Source organism: Pantherophis guttatus, chromosome 1 (genome assembly GCF_059756535.1).
Source record: "Pantherophis guttatus breed Tessera chromosome 1, ASM5975653v1, whole genome shotgun sequence".
NCBI classification, from domain to species: Eukaryota; Metazoa; Chordata; class Lepidosauria; order Squamata; family Colubridae; genus Pantherophis; species Pantherophis guttatus.
Window position 1 is genome coordinate 263302581 of NC_142063.1, and position 19267 is coordinate 263321847.

The window sequence follows — 19267 nt, forward strand, 5'->3', positions numbered from 1 at the left end:
AAAATGAAAAATGTATTTTGATTGCTGCTTTAGGGATTTAAAAGTGATTTAAAACCATTCTATATTTTTCATTTAATGTTCTCCAAGGCCAGATCAATTGTCCTGAGCTAAAAAAAACAAAAACAAATCTAACATGTGATACCCCCCCCCCATATGTGTTGGGCCCTCTGTTATTTGGGACAGAGCAATGATTGCTGTGGAGGCCACAAACTCCTGAGTTACCCTGGATTCAATGTCAAAAGTAGCAGGTTAATGTCCACAAGAAACATCAGCCTTAGGAACTTTAGTACCTACCTACTAACCATGGAGTCCATCAGCTCAAAACAGGGATGATGCGAAGCTGCAAGGAGAACAGTAGCCTCAGTTCTGTTTCCATGGGCCCTACTTCACATCTATCTATCCATGGAGTAGATCCTCTAAAGCCCTCAATAACTCATGAAGGACAATAACCGCCATCCCCCCTTTTTCCTCTGGGATCTTGGCTGATACAAAGCCTGGAAACCAGGTAAGAATCTCCCTAGGATGACCCCCTCCCCCTCCAGGCCATCTAGGTTTAACTTATGCACACTAAGTCAGTGCCATCTTCTATAATCAAATTGTGGATGAGGGCAGATTTTGTACACACCAATCTGGCATTCAGAAGCAGCAACCGGAGGCTGGGGCCACTAGGGATCTATTGACCTGGCCCTAAGGGGGAACCCTGAGGTCAAAATAAATAGTAATAGAATGATTATATCATTAGATATAAATAACATATCTAAGAAGACATATCTGTCTTCTTTTAGTAACATTTAGTTCAAGAGAAAATATTATTTTTGTGTTTGCATTTTTCTGATCCCTTCATATGGCAGGCTGTGGAGCAGAAAGGGAATTGGAAAGAAAACATTAACCAATCAGTAACCTTGAGTTTGTTTCTACAAGCTTGGAAGAGGTTGAGCAACCAATGTGACAATTATATTACTAAGAAAGAAATCCCTACTGCAGTTCTTTTAATTCACATTGCCATTCTTATTCCACCCTCTGCCACAGAGGATCAAATATGTTGAAGATTAGAAAATCGTTCACAAGAACAGTACTGATATAATACATAAGCATGCAAAAATGAGAAGTATTTGACTTTGCATGATTACTCCCATATGTGTGATTTGCATAGTAAATTTATTTGAAATATATATTCATGTGTATATATTAGGTAATGTACAGAGCAAGAAAAATGAAATGGATCTCAAATAATAATAAATGTATTATCATAAAGGCTCTGATGGGAAAAATCTAATTATGGGATTTCTACAAATATTCTAATTTGCCTACATTGTCCTTGAAAGCAGTTTAAAAATTACATTTAGTTCAGAACAGAACTGCTGCATTGCTAACTGGAATCAGTCATGACAGATGGTATTCAGTTAGGTGCTCCTGTTAATGGAATGGGTTTCCTAAAATGAGTGGACAGGTGAATAATTCCCTTCCCTGCCTGAAGTTTTCTTTCCACCATCAAAAATGAATTTTGAGGATTGGATGATTCTATACAGATTAGCCTGCTGAAGTGGTGCTGTAAGAAAGCTTCAACCATAGAAGCAGGTTTACGAACTTTGGCTTGAATCTGTAAATTTTATGCAGAATAGGTTTGTCCTTATGTAGCAATTTTCCTCTTGAATCTATAAACTTACACAGCCTGCTCTAACTTCACTAGTCCCATAGTATATGGGTAGTCCTCAGCTTACAACATTTCGCTTAGTGACCTTTTGAATGGTCATCCAATGCAAATGAAGTTTAAAGATAACAGTCATATAATAAATATGTACAGTAAAGAGTCTTGAAATTACCCATCAAAAGCCAAAACCTGAACAATAGACTGAAGATATGTTACAATATTTTGCAGTATGCTAATTATATGTTGTACTTGTATTGAATTTAAAGAAACAATTTCTTATACAGTATATCTATATATAAAGTTAGTGTTTGCAGATATATTCTAGTTTGACGAATATATTTTTACTCCTTAGATGAAATAGGAATGGCTGCCCCAATATTATAAATGTATTGACCTTTCAGAGAACAGGTTTGAGTCTCTTGTCTTTGTATAGGATTCTTATTTCTTGCATTTCACTAGTTGTTGTTTCTTTTCAGAAATTGTAATTAAAAAACCCGAACAATTTATTGAGCTTGCTAGTCCTTTTCTGAACTTCAGAGTTCCTGCTATACCTATACCAAGAGACACGTAAGTAGATCAATCAGTGAGCTTCACTGAGTACAACTCAGTACTGTGTAGTGGCAAGAAATACAATTAAAATTATTTTAATTATAGTACGCCACTGAGAAGCATGGGAACAAACTACAGAAATGAAAAGGGTCTGTTTCAGGGTAATTTTATTCTTATAAAAATGTAAACATTATTGTAAAAGTTAAATTTCAAAAATCTTATATAGAAATGTAAAATTTTCTAGATTTCCAAAATATTGAAATGTGCTTGAACTAATGTTATGCTTCAGTATTATTTCAATATAGCAACATAATGCTGTCATAATATCATGAGTATATTTTTTTTAAAATAGGTATGCTGTTGTAGCTGCTCCTATATGTGGAACTTTTCAATTTCTGTTACATATTGATATAATTTTTCATTTTTTAGCAATAGCAATAGCAGTAGCAATAGACTTATATTCCACTCCATAGTACTTTAGTGCACTCTCTGGCAGTTTATAATGTCAGCATATTATACCCAGCAATCTGGGTTCTCATTTTACCAACCTCGGAAGGATAGAAGGCTGAGTCAATTTTGAGCCCATCAGGATTGAACTCCAGGCTGTGGGCAGAGTTAGCCTGCAATACTGCATTCTAACCACTGTGCCACCAGGGCTTCTCGTTTTAAAAATGTATTTTTCAATAATATGCCGTTGGCTGGAAAAAATGCAAATGATATGCAGGCTCTAGTAATCCAAATCAAGGAACACAATGGAGACTAAGATTAAAGAAGAGTTTAATCTTAGGTACAGCAGCTAACCTTAGAATTGACATAAATATTGAAATGGTGGATAGCTTCTACTTTTTAGGATTGACTGTCAACAGTAAAGAAACCATCTGTCAAGAAATATGCTACATACTAGCACTTGGTAGGATAGCGATGAAGTCCTTGGAACAGCTAGCCAGATGCTGTGAGATATATATAGCAATAGCACTTAGACTTATATACCACTTTACAGTGCCTTACAGCACTCTCTAAGTGATTTACAGAATCAACATATTGCCCCTAACAAAGATCAGTACAGGTAATCCTTGATTTACAACGGTTCATTTAGTGACTGTTCATAGTTACAACAGCACTGAAAAAATGACTTGTGATGATTTTTCACACTTATGAACATTGCAGCATCCCCATGGTCATGTGATCAAAATTCACATGCTTGGCAACTGACTCATATTTATGATGGTTGCAATGTCCTGGGATTCACCTTTTGCAACCTTCTAACAAGCAAAGTCACCAGATTAATTTAACAACCATTTTATTTATTTAACAACTACAGTGCTTCACTTAACAACTGTGGCAAGAAAGGTCATGAAATGGAGCAAAATTCACTTAACAACTGTCTCACTTAGGCTCAATTGTGTTTTGGGCTCAATTGTGGTCATAAGTCGAGTACTACCTCTACTAATCAGGCAGTGGTTTTACCTGTGATAACAGGATTCAAAGAATATTGATACTTTTAAATGTTGCTATTGAAAATTCTTGAGAACGGCCTGGAAAGCCAAGGAAACAAATGAATCATAAAACAAATCAATCCAGAGTTCTCATTTGACGTACAAATGATCAAGCTCAAATTATAGTATTATGCAAAGATCTAGCTTTCAAGAGAAGGCTCTAATGCTGGGAAATCTGAAAGGAAAGGAAAAAAGAGGATGATCACCAGCAAATGGATGGACTCAGTTAAGTTCTAAAAAACCTGAAGAGCCAGGTTGAGGACATACCATCCTGAAAAGGTCAATCTATGTGATTGCTGAGAGTTGACAAATAATCAATTTTCAACAAGACATCTCCAAAAGAAAGAACTATACCATGACATATATCAAAACTTCCCTTGGATTGACATTGCGTTAGAGTTTGAGGGATATTGTTGAAGCACAATAGAACATTATTTCTACTGTTAATTGTATTCAGGATGTTTTAATATTTTAAGGCCTTTTAATATTATGTGCTACACTCTTCTGTTATACTTTATGTACCATGGACCACATAATATATAAATAGAAATACAATTTCAAATCTTCCTTGTTTATAGAAAATCATTTCATTGATTGTGGGATACAGATCTTGCCAGATGTATAGCAATTCCTATTAATTGTTTGGTTTAACATGAGGAACTAAGGGAACAGGGGGAGGGGAATTAACAAGTATAGAGTTATTGCAACAGGAGAAAGTTTGGGTGTATGATTGAAGACTAGAATTTGACAGCAATTTCCAGGGGAAAATGGATGTGTACATAAATATTTATTTATTTCATTTATATTCCAAGGCAGCGATTCAATAGAGAAATCAAGGTTTCAGGATATCTGGAAATGGTGAGAGATATATTTAGTCCATGTATCAAAATTAGGGAGATGAAAATATTCAAAACAAGATGATGAGGATTTAGTTTGCTTTTATTTTTAAGAGAAATGTTTATTTGTATCTTTTTAGCCACTTTCCACCATCCACTTTTAAAAAGGGATCTCTTCCAGCATCCAGCCTTCCTTCTGTCACTGAAAGTGATGAAAGTGCATTTGACAGTTCTGGAGATACGAATATCAGTTTAGAAGAAAACTCTCAGGTTAAGATGTTATTATTTATTTATTTATTTTATTTATTTATTTAGTATTTATTTATCCATCCATCCAATTTCTGTAGTTGCCCAACTCAACTAAGTGACTCTGGGTGGCTTACAATTCTAAAATTCTAAAACATCCACAAAATAAATAACTATAAAGAGCAATCATGATGATTAATCAACTAATAGCTAGATTAAAGCTAACTAGCTTTAATCTTAATAGATTCAGAGCCCCAGGCCTGGACACATTGCCAAGTTTTTAAAGCTTTGCAAAAGGCCAACAAGGTTCCAATCATTCAAATCTCCAAGGGGAGAATATTCCATAGGGCAGGGACTAAAAGCCTGTCTTCTAAAATCCTTGTTTGCTTTTTGGTTTATGAAGGATTTCCAAGGAACAAAAACAATCAAAGAGAGATATAGAGCAGCGGAAGAGAAAGACCTAAAGTAAATTTCGCAAACCTAAAAAGAGCTCACACTTGAGTCTACACCATGACAATATGGGCAGCAAACTATCCAATTTTCTGTTCTTATTGCAACTGTGCTTCAATGGCCCTATCCCCTCTTATAAGGAATGAGGCAGTGGTGAAATCCAATTTTTTTTACTACCGGTTGTGTGGGCGTGGCTTTTGGGCGTGGTGTGGCTTGGTGGGTGTGGCTTGGGCATGGCAGGGAAAGGATACTGCAAAATCTCCATTCCCACCCCACTCCAGGGGAAGGATACTGCAAAATCCCCATTCCCTCCCCACTCCTGGGGGAAGGATATTGCAAAATCTCCATTCCCACCCCACTCTGGGGCCAGCCAGAGGTGGTATTTGCCGGTTCTCCAAACTACTCAAAAATTCCACTACTGGTTCTCAGAACTGCTCCAAATTTCCGCTACTGGTTCTCCAGAACCTGTCAGAACCTACTGGATTTCACCCCTGGAATGAGGGCAAGAAGGCTCTCATTTCACTAACATTAGGCTACATTTGTCTTACATTTCACTAGTACAGTTGTTCAGATAAAATCTAGTCTACATTCCGCATGGGCAAATATATAAAAAGATAACTGAGCTAGGGTTCTTAAAGATTATTTGGGAATAATTTTGGTTTGTTAGCTCTGAGAAAGTGGATATAAAATTATACGGTATTATTAGCCCTACCCCTTGTAAACTGCATCCTTACCCCATTTGACTCTTTCAGGAGTCAGCTGGGGCATGATCAACTGGATCTGAGAGAGAGTCAGTGGGAAGAAGTAATGTTGGTTCTCTTGAAAATAACATCTTAAGTAACAATCAAAGACATTTCTTCCTCACGAAAAGGTTTTTTGTGGTTCCAGCTATTTTGGACCAGTTTCACTAAGTCTTTTACTTTCCCTTTTTAGGAAATATTGTTGAGAAAGTGGTGAGATTACAGTTAGAAAAAATAGTTTCTCTAGCTCACTTTCAGTTTGTTTCAGATCCTGGATGATTGTTGTAGTTGATAACTTTAATTAAGACTTGATTGGGGACAGGTTCTTCCTGATCTTTCCTGTCAGTAGTCTTTATTACCATTAATTATCATATTTGTATGGGCTCCTTATAAAAGTTGAAATTTGATGGCATTGGGTTATTGTGTTTTCACTCCTTCTGGAATGGACAGACCCATTCAGTAGTTGAGGAAAAGGAGAGATTAGTCTGGTGGCTGCTAACATATATCATGCTATAGGGTTCAGCTTTCTCTTTCTTATGTTTTTAAATATTCATGTGAAGGCTCTGTTAAATCTGCCAATTTGTTCTGAAATCTCATCAGTATGCATCTCCACTTGGAGCTAGTCTGGAGATCCTATGGAAGTCAATCTGGTATCTGGAAGCTCTGAGAGACTAAATTAGAAGGAACAAGCCGAAGAACAATCCCTGAAAGATGGAGTGACTGTTTTCGGAAAATACCTACCTCTCTCTCAGCTCTGGTTGGGACACTGGTATTTCCAAAAACATCTTATTTAGTCTGTTCATAAGTAAAAATGCTGAGGGTCCCTTCCTTCTGCGAGGTTAGGGTCAGAGACACAAAAGATATATTTTTTTTTATTATGGTTTCAGTCCTGTGTAATAAGCTATCCCCAAATATCCAAACGGCACTCTCCCTGATAGCATTTACAAAGGTCAAACTGTTGTATAAAGCTCTTAATCTATAATGTTTACTGTAAAGCTGTTGCCAGTTCACAGACACTGGAATAGATAAATAGTCTATGGATTTTATGTTATATACTGCTTTATTGTATACCATTGGGAATATATATTAATACCATAAATATCATAAGAAGCATTAAAAAGTAAAAAAGATTTACATTCCATGTAAAAGTAATATATCCTTAAATAAGGAGGTTGTTACCAACTAATAAAAAGTCAACAGGAAAGCTAAAACTCTGTTTTCCAAAAGCTGAATTTAAGTGAGGCCATTAAGAAGGCAACTTGTCTTGTTATATCATTTGAAAGATAGCAAAGAGCATCTTTATTTGATTTTTGAATATAAAATTGAAGCCTTTTAATGCTTTAGGATCATCACTAATCCTATCATTGTAACCAGAAATGAATTAGTTATCATGCTGCCTATGAATAGCTATCATCAGAATGCCCATTCTAGACCATACCTTTAGTCTTTAAAGATTCTTCAAACTTGTTGCAAATAAAACACATTGTAGTAATGCTGTCTAGATTCAACTGTACTTTTGAAACCAAGGCATGTTTCAATATGGCTAAATCTAATTTATTTAGGAACAGAAACCATCACACCCCTGTTTGTTATAGATATCCAAACTGTTCTAAAAGAGGTTGTGTAAAACAATAAATATATCTTCAAGCTTCTGATTAGAGCACTCAGGTGGCTACATGTCTCAAATTGGCAAGACTGAACCTATTTGAACTTTGATCTCTGAAAGAGGCTTTGAACCGCTTTCCAATGGCATTTATCTTAGCACTCAGAATAGTACCGTAGTCTCAAAGCAGTGATTTGCATAATTTTATTCTTTATATTGTGCCTCCAGGTACAAAGCTGAATCTAAAGCATACAGTATTTATGTGTAATTTATGTGTAAACCAGGGGTGGGTTCTAAAATTTTTTACTACCGGTTCTGTGGGCGTGGCTTATTTTGTGGGCATGGCTTGTGGGGGGTTAATGTGATGGTGGGCGTGGCCAACTTTCTTTTTTTTTTTTTACTTTTAAAAGCATTTTTTCTACAACCTTAAGAGGTTGTAGAAAAAAATGCTTTTAGAAGCTTCTGACGATCAGGCAAGTCAGCGGGGATCGCCAGAGGCTCTTAAAGGCATTTTTTTCCCTACAACCTCTTCAGCCAAAGAGGTTGTAGAAAAAATGCTTTTAAAAGCCTCTGAGATCCCAGCTGAGCTGTGCGATCATCAGAGGCTTTTTTTTTAACTTTTAAAAGCATTTTTTGAAAAAATGCTTTTAAAAGTTTTTTTTTTAAAAAAAGCCTCTGATGAGGTGGGCCGGATAAGCGAGCGGCGACCGGGCCGGGGACCAGTTTGGGGGCATGGCCAGCCAATGTTATTACTGGTTCTCTGAACTACTAAAAATTTTTACTACTGGTTCTTGTGAACCGGTGCGAACTGAGAGCAACCCACCACTGGTGTAAACATATAGTTAAGATTAAACCTCAGTTTATTAGCGCATTTGCAACCTCTTACTGCTATCAATTATTGGTTTAAAATATTAACAACTTCTCTAGTTGAAATCTAAATTTGATTTCTTTTTCAGAGGCAGATTCTGAACTTAATTACAACCATTAAAAATGGAGAATTTAATACAAAATCAGTTTCCATTAGAATATGTGCTTGCAATCTTGCAAAATATCTGAATAGTTTTGATATCTGTTAAAAATGAGTGCGGAGAGGATTTTCCTTACTATTCTTCTTTTTATATATTGATTTAAATGATTTATTGATAGCTTGAGAAAGGAAAAATGTCGTTCTCCTAAATTAGCCAAAATGGGCCTCCTTTTTATGCAGACAGTGCTGCTTGCTGTCACAAACTGATTATGACTTCCAGTGAGGGCACCATGAGCTAAATATCCTTGAAAGAGCAGGGATGGCATTCATGGCAGAGATTGGCAGCCAGATGCTCAATTGTGGCTCACAAAATATCTCTGGAGAAAGAAGACATATACTCTGGAACCTCATTTCTTAATCGCATTTGGAATTTTTTAAACTGCTTTTAAACTATTAACCTTTGGAATAGCAAGCTTTTATCACTGGGTGAGACCCTTTCTCCTTAGCAAAAGCATTTTTAGTTCAAGAATCCCCAAAAACATTTTTTTTTTAGAATAAACAGCAAAAGGTTTAATTAAGAGTATTGATTTTGGAAAGTTAAAAACAGGCTAAAGGTCCATATGGATTTGAAAGAAGACTTTGAAATTAATTGTAAGAATCCTTCCCGTAGGAAATTGCTATTCTTTGGATTCCTTAAGGAAAAATATGATAGGATGGGACTTTAAGAGTTGGACATTAGAGCAGTGGCCCTCAATCTTTTGAGCTCTAGGGACCAGTTTTGTGGAGAGACATTTTTCCATGGACCAGAGGGGTGGTGGTTTTATGTGCTGCCAGCATCCCACAGGTGGGGCTTCATTTGTTTGCATGGCCCAGTTTCTGGCATGCTGCAGCCCAGTGCCGGTCCATGGACTGTGGGTTGGGCACTAGAGGTACCCAGAAGAAACTAAAGGTTACAGCTGGAGGAGAAATATATTTAAAATCAGTTATTTAATTCAGAATGGAGCAAAATACTTTTAGCATTGGATGTTTTCAAGGATATTTGTGAACAGTGGGCTCAGATGTTAATTTGTCTCATAATACATAGATGGTACCATATTTTCCCAAAAATAAGACCCCGTCTTATATTTTTTTGAACCCCGAAACCTTATTATTTTGGGGCTTGTAGATGATAAGATGAAACCAATTATATTGAAGAAGGTTGTGAATGATAATCATTCCTTATTTCCTATATATTCAGTTCTCAAAATGTTGCTAATTTGGAATTTCAAATTACAAATAATGGTATAATATAAACATGTAAAGGGAAGTCTACTTATCTTTTAACTTGACAAGCATATACAAAAATCTGCTCTGGTTTTCTTTGCAAATCCATTTGAAGCTGCTTTTACTAGATTGTATTAAATCAATCAAGTTATATAAATAATTCAATTTTTCTTACATATAATAAAATGAGTATTTAGAATGTTTTCAGACTAGCTTCATCATAATGAGAATCTTCTCTAATTAATGAGTTGATTCTCACACTGATAATGAGGCTAGGAGTTGTTCTGTAAACAATATTGAGAGTAGCTCACGGGAATATTTGTGTGTTGGGCTTAACCCTTTTCTTAATAAATCTTATTCAGCAAAATGCATAAGTTCTGGTATTAACAAAAGAGAGGAGCAGAATTAATTGTATTGGAAGATGCCTATGAAGATTCTCAATCATCCAGGTCCTGGTTGTCCCAAAGGTGCTTTTTCAAAAGGCAACTGGACTTTTTTGGGGGGTTGTTTTTTTTCTTGAAAGCATTGCACTTCTCATCCAAGAAGTTTCAATCAGAACTGAAGAAGCTTCTTGAATGAGAAGTGAAGCATTTTTAAGGAAAAAGACAAGAAAGTCCAATTGCCTTTTGAAAAAGCACATTGGAGACAATTGAATTGGAATTACTCACAAGTAAATATGTGTAGTGCACAGGGTCTTGAGTTGCCACACACCTTATAACTTCTTAAATAATACATGATTGTTTGTATTGCTATAATAAAGTCATTTTAAATATGTGTTTTTTACTCTACAGGAATCTGGTGTAGTTGCACCACACACTGTTGAAGGATCCACTAAAGGTAAACATTGTGTGTGTGTGTGTGTGTGTGTGTGTGTGTGTGTGTGTGTGTATCTGTATCTATATCTCTATCTCTATCTATCTATCTATCTATCTATCTATCTATCTATCTATCTAGTCAGTTTAAAAATGAAAAAAACCCATAATTTTACATCCAATTTATTTACTTTAGTTTCAAGCCTAAATAGTTAATTAAAAATGGGAGAAACAAAGTTTATTGCAACAATTGCACAGAAAAACAGTATAAAAATAGACTAAATGCTGCTGATGAAAAAAGGAGCCTTTTGATGAAACTCATTGTTATCCATTTATCAGCAAATTGGGACCTTTGGACCAAATTTAGGCATGAGAAGCGAAGATGTAAAATATGCTCTATTGTCTGATTGGAAGTCCTGTAGCAGAATGTTAGGTGTCACCTGCTGATATTAAAAGCATAAAAGAACAGGACAGACTTCCAAAAGGTTTCAAGTACACATTTGAGCACAGAATTGCCATTTCCTGCTATTATATAACACTTTTCTTAAGTGTCACAACATAACTATCAACAAATTCCCCATTCCGAATTTTACCTCTGCAGTGAGCTCACTAGGTGACATTAAGCAAACCAGTCTTAGTTTCAGTCTGCCATAGGGCTGATATGTAACTAGATCACACTTGTGAAGTTTTTGAGCACTACTTAGATGTTAGTAATAATTAATTAATTAATTAATTATTATTATTATTATTATTATTATTATTATTATTAAAAACAAAATTCATAAGCAGCCATTGAACAAAGGAGTCTATAGAAGGAAAGCAAAAGGAACAAATGGTTCACATTGTTATCCAGACTCCTCCCCTATGTAATTGTGTGCAATGTCACAATGCAAGTCCAAAAGATAGGACTAGCTAGCATCATAATGTCACAATGCACACATTATCCCTTTGGATCTTCATGGCTTATTACAAACTACTGTTGACTACAGGAAGCTGAATGAGAAAGTTCCTTGAGATTTGAAAATTCACCACTGGATTAGTATATCTATAAACCATTATTTGGTGCTTTTGAAATTAACTCAATATTTATGCTTCCCTTCTACTTTTTTGTTCCATTTCCTGTGCAATATTTTAAAAAATGTAAGGCATACTTTAACAGCTTGGATACATTAAATATTAATTATCATTAACAACCATTAAAGTCTAGCTATTCCAGTAGATCTTGGGGGTGGATATGATGTGAGCTTGTCCTGCCTGCTGTGAGAGTATCTTTTATAAGAGTTCTATGGTTTTCTTGTACATGAAATGGATGTTGTTGTAAATTGATCTCTTCTTTAATTTCAGTTTTGATTGTTTTGCTTGCATATGTTAGACCTATAAGCCGTTCAGATCGGAGTAGTCAGCCAAATAAAGTGAAGTGGAATTCACAAACAAAAGGAAATACCGTGTTTTCCCCAAAATAAGACTCTGCCTTAACTTTTTTGAACCCTTAAATAAGTGCTTGGCCTTATTTTCAGGGAGGTCTTATTATTTTGTGGCACGTAGAGCAAGACAGGGCTCCTCTTGCCATCTTACCTGATTTCCAGCTTTGTCTACCTAACTCTAACCAGAAGAAATGGCGGGGACCGGCTGTGCATGCATTTAAATATTTTCAGGGAGGGCTTATTTGGGGGGAGGGGCTTATTTTAACGCATGCACTCAAAAGCCCGATTGGGCTTACCGTGTTTCCTCAAAAATAGGACATGTCCCAAAAATAAAGCCAAACCTGATTTTTGGGGTGGGCATAAATATACGTCTTCCCCTGAAAATAAGCCCTAGTGAAGGGGTGGGCATGGCCAGCACAGGAGGCAGCCCTTCCCTTCCCAGGTCACCACCTGGAGGTTCAGCCCCTTAATTGCTGCCCGCTGATCAGCTGAGCCAGTGAGGGCTTTGCAACTCTGCCCAGATCTCCAGAGCACCTCCCCAGCTGCTGGCCTCCTCCCTCTTTTCCTGCCAATCTTTCTTTACTTGAGATTGCAGCACAGACACACATCCCCAAAATGCTCCATCTGAAGCCTTTAGCCTTGCAGTCCTGGAAGTGGCATCTGTGTTGCGATTCCAAAGAAAGAACCGTGTGTGTGTGAGAGAGAGAGAGAGAGAGAAAGAAAGCGAGAGATCTGATCCAACCTCAAAGTTATCCAGGGCTGGCAGCAATGTTCTCTCCACCACCCCCCCCACTCTCTCTCTCACAAAAACACATAGAGGTCCCTCACCCTCCAACCCTCCCAAGGCAGCCACATCTCTTCATTAACCTGCTTTCCAGCTCCATTCTCCACTATCACATGCAGGGCAAAAAAAGTAGTCTGTGGGACTAAGTAAAAGCACCTTCCAACTTCGCGAAAAAAAAATTTCTTCATGAGAAGTTGGAAAGTCTGAACTACTGGTATTATTTTTTTACAGTAGTCCAACAGACCAAGCGCAGCGGAGAACGGAGCTGAAAAGCAAGTTAGTGAAGGGATGTGGCTGCCCTGCGGCGGGGGGAGGGTTTGGCATGGGTGGCCTGGCTGAAGGGCCTTCAGGTAAGCCAATACGGGGCCTTGGGGTAGCTCCACAGCCCCTGCCTTGCTTTGTCCTCCACCACCACCACCACCTTGCTTCATTATTCTTTACAACATGCAGCCTTGGGCCAGGGAGGCAGTGACCAAAAGCGGTGAGGCTCTGATGGGTTCGGCTCACTGCTGTGAGCAAATTTGTGCACGCCTCTTAGCCGGTTTAGCTCGAGGGGCGGAGAGGCTGTGCGATTGGAGTGCTTGGAGAGGGGCAGCCGAAGGGGAGCGTGGGCAGGCAGGTGGGCTAGGGGAAGTGTCACGCTGGGCCTTTAAGTGGGACAAGCCTTCAGGGAGGAGGAGGATGAAGCCGCCGCTCTGCCCGCCAAGGACAGTCTCCCTGCTTGGAAGTGGAGGGTGGGGAGGGCCCGGTGTCCAGTGACCAGGAAAGGCTCACACTCGGGAAACTGTGCCCGCCTCGGCCAGCCATGCGATGCAGGCTCAGCTGCCTCTGCACAGCGGGTAATTCCACCTGGTCCTTCGCTCGTGGTAGGCGACGGCTGCCGCCCTCACCGCCTGGCATCTCATCTAACCAATCTTCCTGGTTCCCCTCCACTGTTTCTCTTTTTCTCTCTCTCTGCTGCTCACACACACAGACAGAGAGAGGGAGATGAAGCAGGTGAAAAGCAGCCGTGATTCTTGCCGTCTCTTCTCTCGCTAGGCATGGCAGGGCTTCCTGCCCCTTGCTTCTCCCCCTCCCCATCCTTCCCCACCTGCCACCCCCAAATTGTGCCCCAAAATAATAAGACCCCCCAAAAATAAGGCCAAGCCCTTATTTCGGGCTTCAAAAAAATATAAGACAGGGTCTTATTTTGGGGGGAACACGGTATTATCGGGGGTGTCTTATTTTCGGGAAAACAAGGTAAGTGTGTGAAATTCCATAAATACCAAACCATTTCATCTGATCTCTAGAATTCTATCCTACATAAAAATTGCAATGAAAAAAATACCATATTATGTGAGCGAAAGGATGTTAGACAAACTACACGGACTACCAAATTTCAAATAACATTTTGATACAATGATATTTATACAATAGTTTCTTTTTTTAACAGTTTATTTATACATTTTCACTTTACATACATAAGTGCTTAGTGAATAGCGTATTGTCTGGATCATTTTGCTGATATAATAACACTTTTCCCACTCCTAATTTCTACCTCTATTATCCAACCATTTGTAAAACAAGTTCCATGTTCAAAAATACTCAGTATCTTCTTTTTCTTTTATCTTTAATATCAATTGGTCAATTTCTGCACAATCTAATTTTTTTAAAATTACATCTTCTTCTATAGGTGTTTCCTCATTTTTCCAGTACTGTGCAAATACAATTCTTGCTGCTGTCAATCCCTGTAATATTAAATATATATTCCCTTTATCATACTTTTCTGGTACTATGCCTAAGAAAAATATTTCTGTTTTATAATCTATGTGCTGGTTTAACATTTTTTCTACATGTGATAATATGTGCCCAGTGTCTAGTTACATTTCCAACATCTGGCAGACATGTTTTTAAACATTTTTGCTAATTTCGCCAGTGGTAACTGCCACTTATAAAACACTTTATATAGATTTTCCTTATAAGTAGTTGCCATTGTCAATTTACAGTTTTTTCCCCAATGTTTTTGCCATTTGTCTAATTCTATAGTGTATCCAAAAAAAATTGCCCATTTATATTTATATAATAGTTTCTTAATATTCCGTTAATTAGATGCCTTAGAACAGTGCTTCCCTAGGCATACTACCCAAAATTGAGTAAAGCCCATTACCCACACCAGGGATATTTAAATTAGGACTTTCTGGTAAGCAGTAAAAAAGACTTTGTAATAAAGAAAAATGTTTGGGAAAGTTTTATTGAATATAGACAAGAAAAAAGATGGACATTCTATCAATATTAATTACAGTGTTGGATAGTAATATTACAAACATTTAGTTATCTGGCTTTTTTCAAAATTAAATACAACATTGGAAATGAAATTTAAAAAATGAAGGAAGAGTATATATACCAAGGTATTTATTTTAGAATAAAGATTTTGATCTTAAACTAAATTGCTTGAGAATAAAATCTCCATTATATTTCCAGATGATGACATTGAGACAGATGTGATTACCTCAAGAACATTTTTATCAGCTTGTTTTGAAGTTTTGAATTTGTACTTTGAATTGGATTATAGCTCAATCCAACAGATATACTGAAATGTTGTCCTAACTTTATTAAGATAGTAGAAGCATCAAGAGTTGCCCTATATATATTTTCTAGTTCATCAGCAAACCATCATCTTTTCTTTTTCAGAAACATAGGCTTAATCTGAGGTAAAATGTCTATATTTTTGTTTCTTATTCATATAGGTGAATCTGCAGAAAAAGTAAGTAGTGAACTAGCTCAGGTACCAGAATCAGCAGATGCTGCTTTCAACAACCAAATAGTAAATAAATCTCTTGAAGAAATTGAACTTGAAAAGAACATTAATTCCAAGGAAATATGGATGGACTATGAAGATTTCTGTATTTGCTTTCAGTAAGAAGCAGTGAGGTTTTTTTTTAATTGTAATCCTATATTTCTGAAAACATAATGTGTTCCTGTATTGAAAACATTGTTTTGAATATAGCAAATAAATTGCATTTAGACCCAAACAAGAAGGCAAGCAGTTGCCAAGGTTACATGCACAATCATTGGAGTCCTTTTTGAAAGGGACATCATGAGAACTATACAGAAATTATTCTTTTTGTCAAGTTCTCCCATTTCTATGGTTCTGTATTCTCCAGAATTTTACCAATGATTTTAATTTCGAACCAGAACTACAGAATTCTTACATTTAAAGCAGTGGTGAAATCCGAACTGGTTTGCTACTGGTTCACTGGCCGTGCATGCGCACTGTGCCCCAAATGCGCGCTGTGTGCATGCACACACATACGCAGTACGTGCCAAAAGGAGGCTTGGGAAGGTAAGTAGAAGCAAGGGGAGATCAGCTGTGCTGCGCGATTTAGCTTCGCTACAAAGCAGGATTTCCTGCTTTCTAGCAAAGCTAAACCCTGCAGCACAGCTGATTCCTCCCCCTTCTACTTATCTTCCCAAGCCTCCTTTTGGCGCATGCACACGTGTGCACTACACACCAAAAGGAGGCTTGGGAAAGTAAGTAGAACAGTGGGTGGGGGGAATCAGCTGTGCTGCACGATTTAGCTTTGCTAGAAAATAGGATTTCCTGCTTTCTAGCAAAGCTAAACCCCGTAGCACAGCTGATCGTCGGAAATACTGGTTCAGAGGAACCGGTAGCTTTTTTTAACTTCTGGTTTGCCCGAACCGGTAGCTAACTACAGGTTCACCTGAACCGGTAGCTTTTTAAACTGCTGATTCAACCGAACCAGTAGCCTTTTTTTTTACCAGCAGTTTGCCCGAACCAGTAGTTTTTATCACTACCGGTTTGCGCAAACCGGAGCAAACCGGTAGCATGTCACCCCGATATAAAGGCTATAAATAATTTCTGTCAATCAATAGTAATATTTTTCAGTTTGGGCTCTACAAAATACTGGGAATGAATTTTTACTATTACTCTTATTCTGTCTTCTTTAATTGAAAAGTTAAGAATATTTTTTAATTTAGTAAAGATTGACATTGCTTGAGGGATTTTTATATAACCTATGCTAAAATAATCACATTCATTTTTCTTAGGAATTTATATGTTTTCCACAAACCAAGTACCTATGCCTATAACTATCAGAAGTCAGATTTTAGGGTAAGTTTGTTGACAATATAATTTGTTTATATCTCAGTATGTTTCAGTTTGTATTGATGGAACATATTTATCAAATAAAGTTTATTATATTATATATATATATATATATATATCTCCCTTCATACAAAACAGTGTAAACTCTTTGTCAGTTGGTTAAAACAGCACCAATAGTTATGAGAAAACTCTGATAAAACGGGTTGACACTTTCGGTTCTGTATCTAATACCATACTTCGAAATATAACAGAAATGCTATCAATTGTTAGTTGCTACAATATTTGATGATAGAATTTCAACAGAAAGATCTTTTCTCCTTGCAGATGGTAGATGATCGAGTCTTGTATTATATGTGTGTGGACAGCTTGAAGCCTATTGATATTCTAGTTAGCTTTTCCGCATTAGTACATTGGGGAGAGACTGGAGGTAAGATTAATACAAAGCACAAGAATAAGATTAATATTGTTCTCTTGGATTTTTTCTGAGAGATATTCAGAAATAGAAGTAAAGCAGCTAAATCAATAATATTCACCCTGTATGCATTTTTCCTTATTTTTAGTGTTCTGTGAAAAGTACCATGTTAATAGTTTTAGGTCAAGGATATTCAGTTGAAATACATATGTAACTAAAGTCCATTTTGCAGCTTTTATTATTTATTTTTTATTATTGTAGCATGCTCATTATAAAAATGAAGAATGGTTAATAACATAAATCAACCAACAATAAAATATCAGTAAAATCAATAAAGTCAAGAGAAGAGGTACAGGGAAAACTACTGCAATGCTCTCTACATGGGGCTCCCCCTGGGGTGCACCCGGAGGCTCCAGCTGGTCCAGAATGCGGCCGCGCGGGGGATTATGGGAGCAACGGGGCGCTCCCATGTGACACCTCTCCTGCGCGAGCTGCACTGGCTCCCGGTGGTCTTCCAGGTGCGCTTCAAGGTGTTGGTGACCACCTTTAAAGCACTCCATGGCTTAGGGCCGGGGTATTTACGAGACCGTCTTCTGCCACCGATAGCCTCCCACCGGCCAGTACGCTCGCATAGAGAGGGCCTCCTCAGGGTGCCGTCCGCCAAACAGTGTCGGCTGGCGACCCCCAGAGGGAGAGCCTTCTCTGTGGTGGCGCCCGCCCTCTGGAACAACCTCCCTCCAGAGATATGTACAATACCAGACCTCCGGACTTTTCATTGGGCCCTAAAAACTTATTTATTTCACCTAGCAGGGCTGGCTTGACCCCATAGTTTTTGGTTAATTTTAAATTGATTTTAATTGGGTTTGTTTTAAATTGCGGCCAAAAATATTTAATTATTTTTAAATTGTTTTTAAATTTTGTATGTTCTGTTTTATTCTGGCTGTTCACCGCCCTGAGTCCTGTTGGAGAAGGGCGGTATACAAATTAAATAAATAAATAAATAAATAAATACATAAATACATAAATACATAAATACATAAATACATAAGTACTATGTACATAGTACTATGTACTATGACTTACTTGTAATTTTTCAGAATAGCTCAGTGAAACAGGTCTATTAATAGTGACTTATTCAGATTTATATATATCCATACAACTGTCATTCCGTACACTTTGCGAAAAAGGACATTTCACATTAAGAGTTCCAAAGACCCTCAAAATATATTAATGCACGAAGGGTATTAAAGTTCGATGTTGACAGAAGACAATCCATTGCAAGTGTTTATATGTTAATATGCAATAAAAATATTATCTAGTCTACCATGTTTTGTAACTAAAAATCTGCAAGCTGAATTCAAACTATGACAATTCAACTTTGTAAGGACAACCACTACCAAAATGTGGCCAACTTCATACTGTCCATCCTTTTCACAATCATGTTTGTTTGTTGTTTGTTTGGTTACTGTCCATCTTATATATATAACTCTAGGTGGTTTACAATAAAGTAGACAAAATAAAGAATAAAAATACATGGCAGCCAAGCATCATATAAACAACCATCAACAAAGCTCCATGATATATTGGGCCCCATGATATATCAGGGACCCCAGGTGTGGATAGAAGACCACGTTTTGAGGGCCTTATGTAGGGCTAACAGGATTGGGGCTAGACTAATCTCATACGGAATGATGAATGTAACTACCAGCATCTTGAATTATCCTCAGAAGCACATTGGAAACCAATGTATCACATGTGCTCAGTAACTGATGCCATTGGTTGCCCACACACTACATTTCCCAAAATCTTGCCATGTGCAGTAGTTTTTCATACTCTTCATTCTAATCACAATGTGTGCCCCCCCCAATTGAATTTCTACTTGTTAATCATTGTTTCGAAGAAGCATTGGATTTTATTAGTCTACAATTG

The 19267-nt window shown here is 37.3% G+C and overlaps 1 protein-coding gene across 4 annotated transcripts in view; it reads left to right on the plus strand.

Moving 5' to 3' along the window:
- Positions 1 to 19267, plus strand: part of ADGB (androglobin) — a 93701-nt gene that overhangs the window by 26594 nt on the left and 47840 nt on the right. For all 4 annotated transcript variants that reach the window (XM_060692269.2, XM_087882844.1, XM_060692271.2 and 1 more), the window contains 6 exons: positions 2128 to 2218; positions 4673 to 4802; positions 10593 to 10638; positions 15548 to 15716; positions 16869 to 16932; positions 17251 to 17353. In XM_060692269.2, coding sequence (XP_060548252.1) covers positions 2128 to 2218; positions 4673 to 4802; positions 10593 to 10638; positions 15548 to 15716; positions 16869 to 16932; positions 17251 to 17353 — 603 coding nt within the window. The remainder of the gene's footprint in view (positions 1 to 2127; positions 2219 to 4672; positions 4803 to 10592; positions 10639 to 15547; positions 15717 to 16868; positions 16933 to 17250; positions 17354 to 19267) is intronic.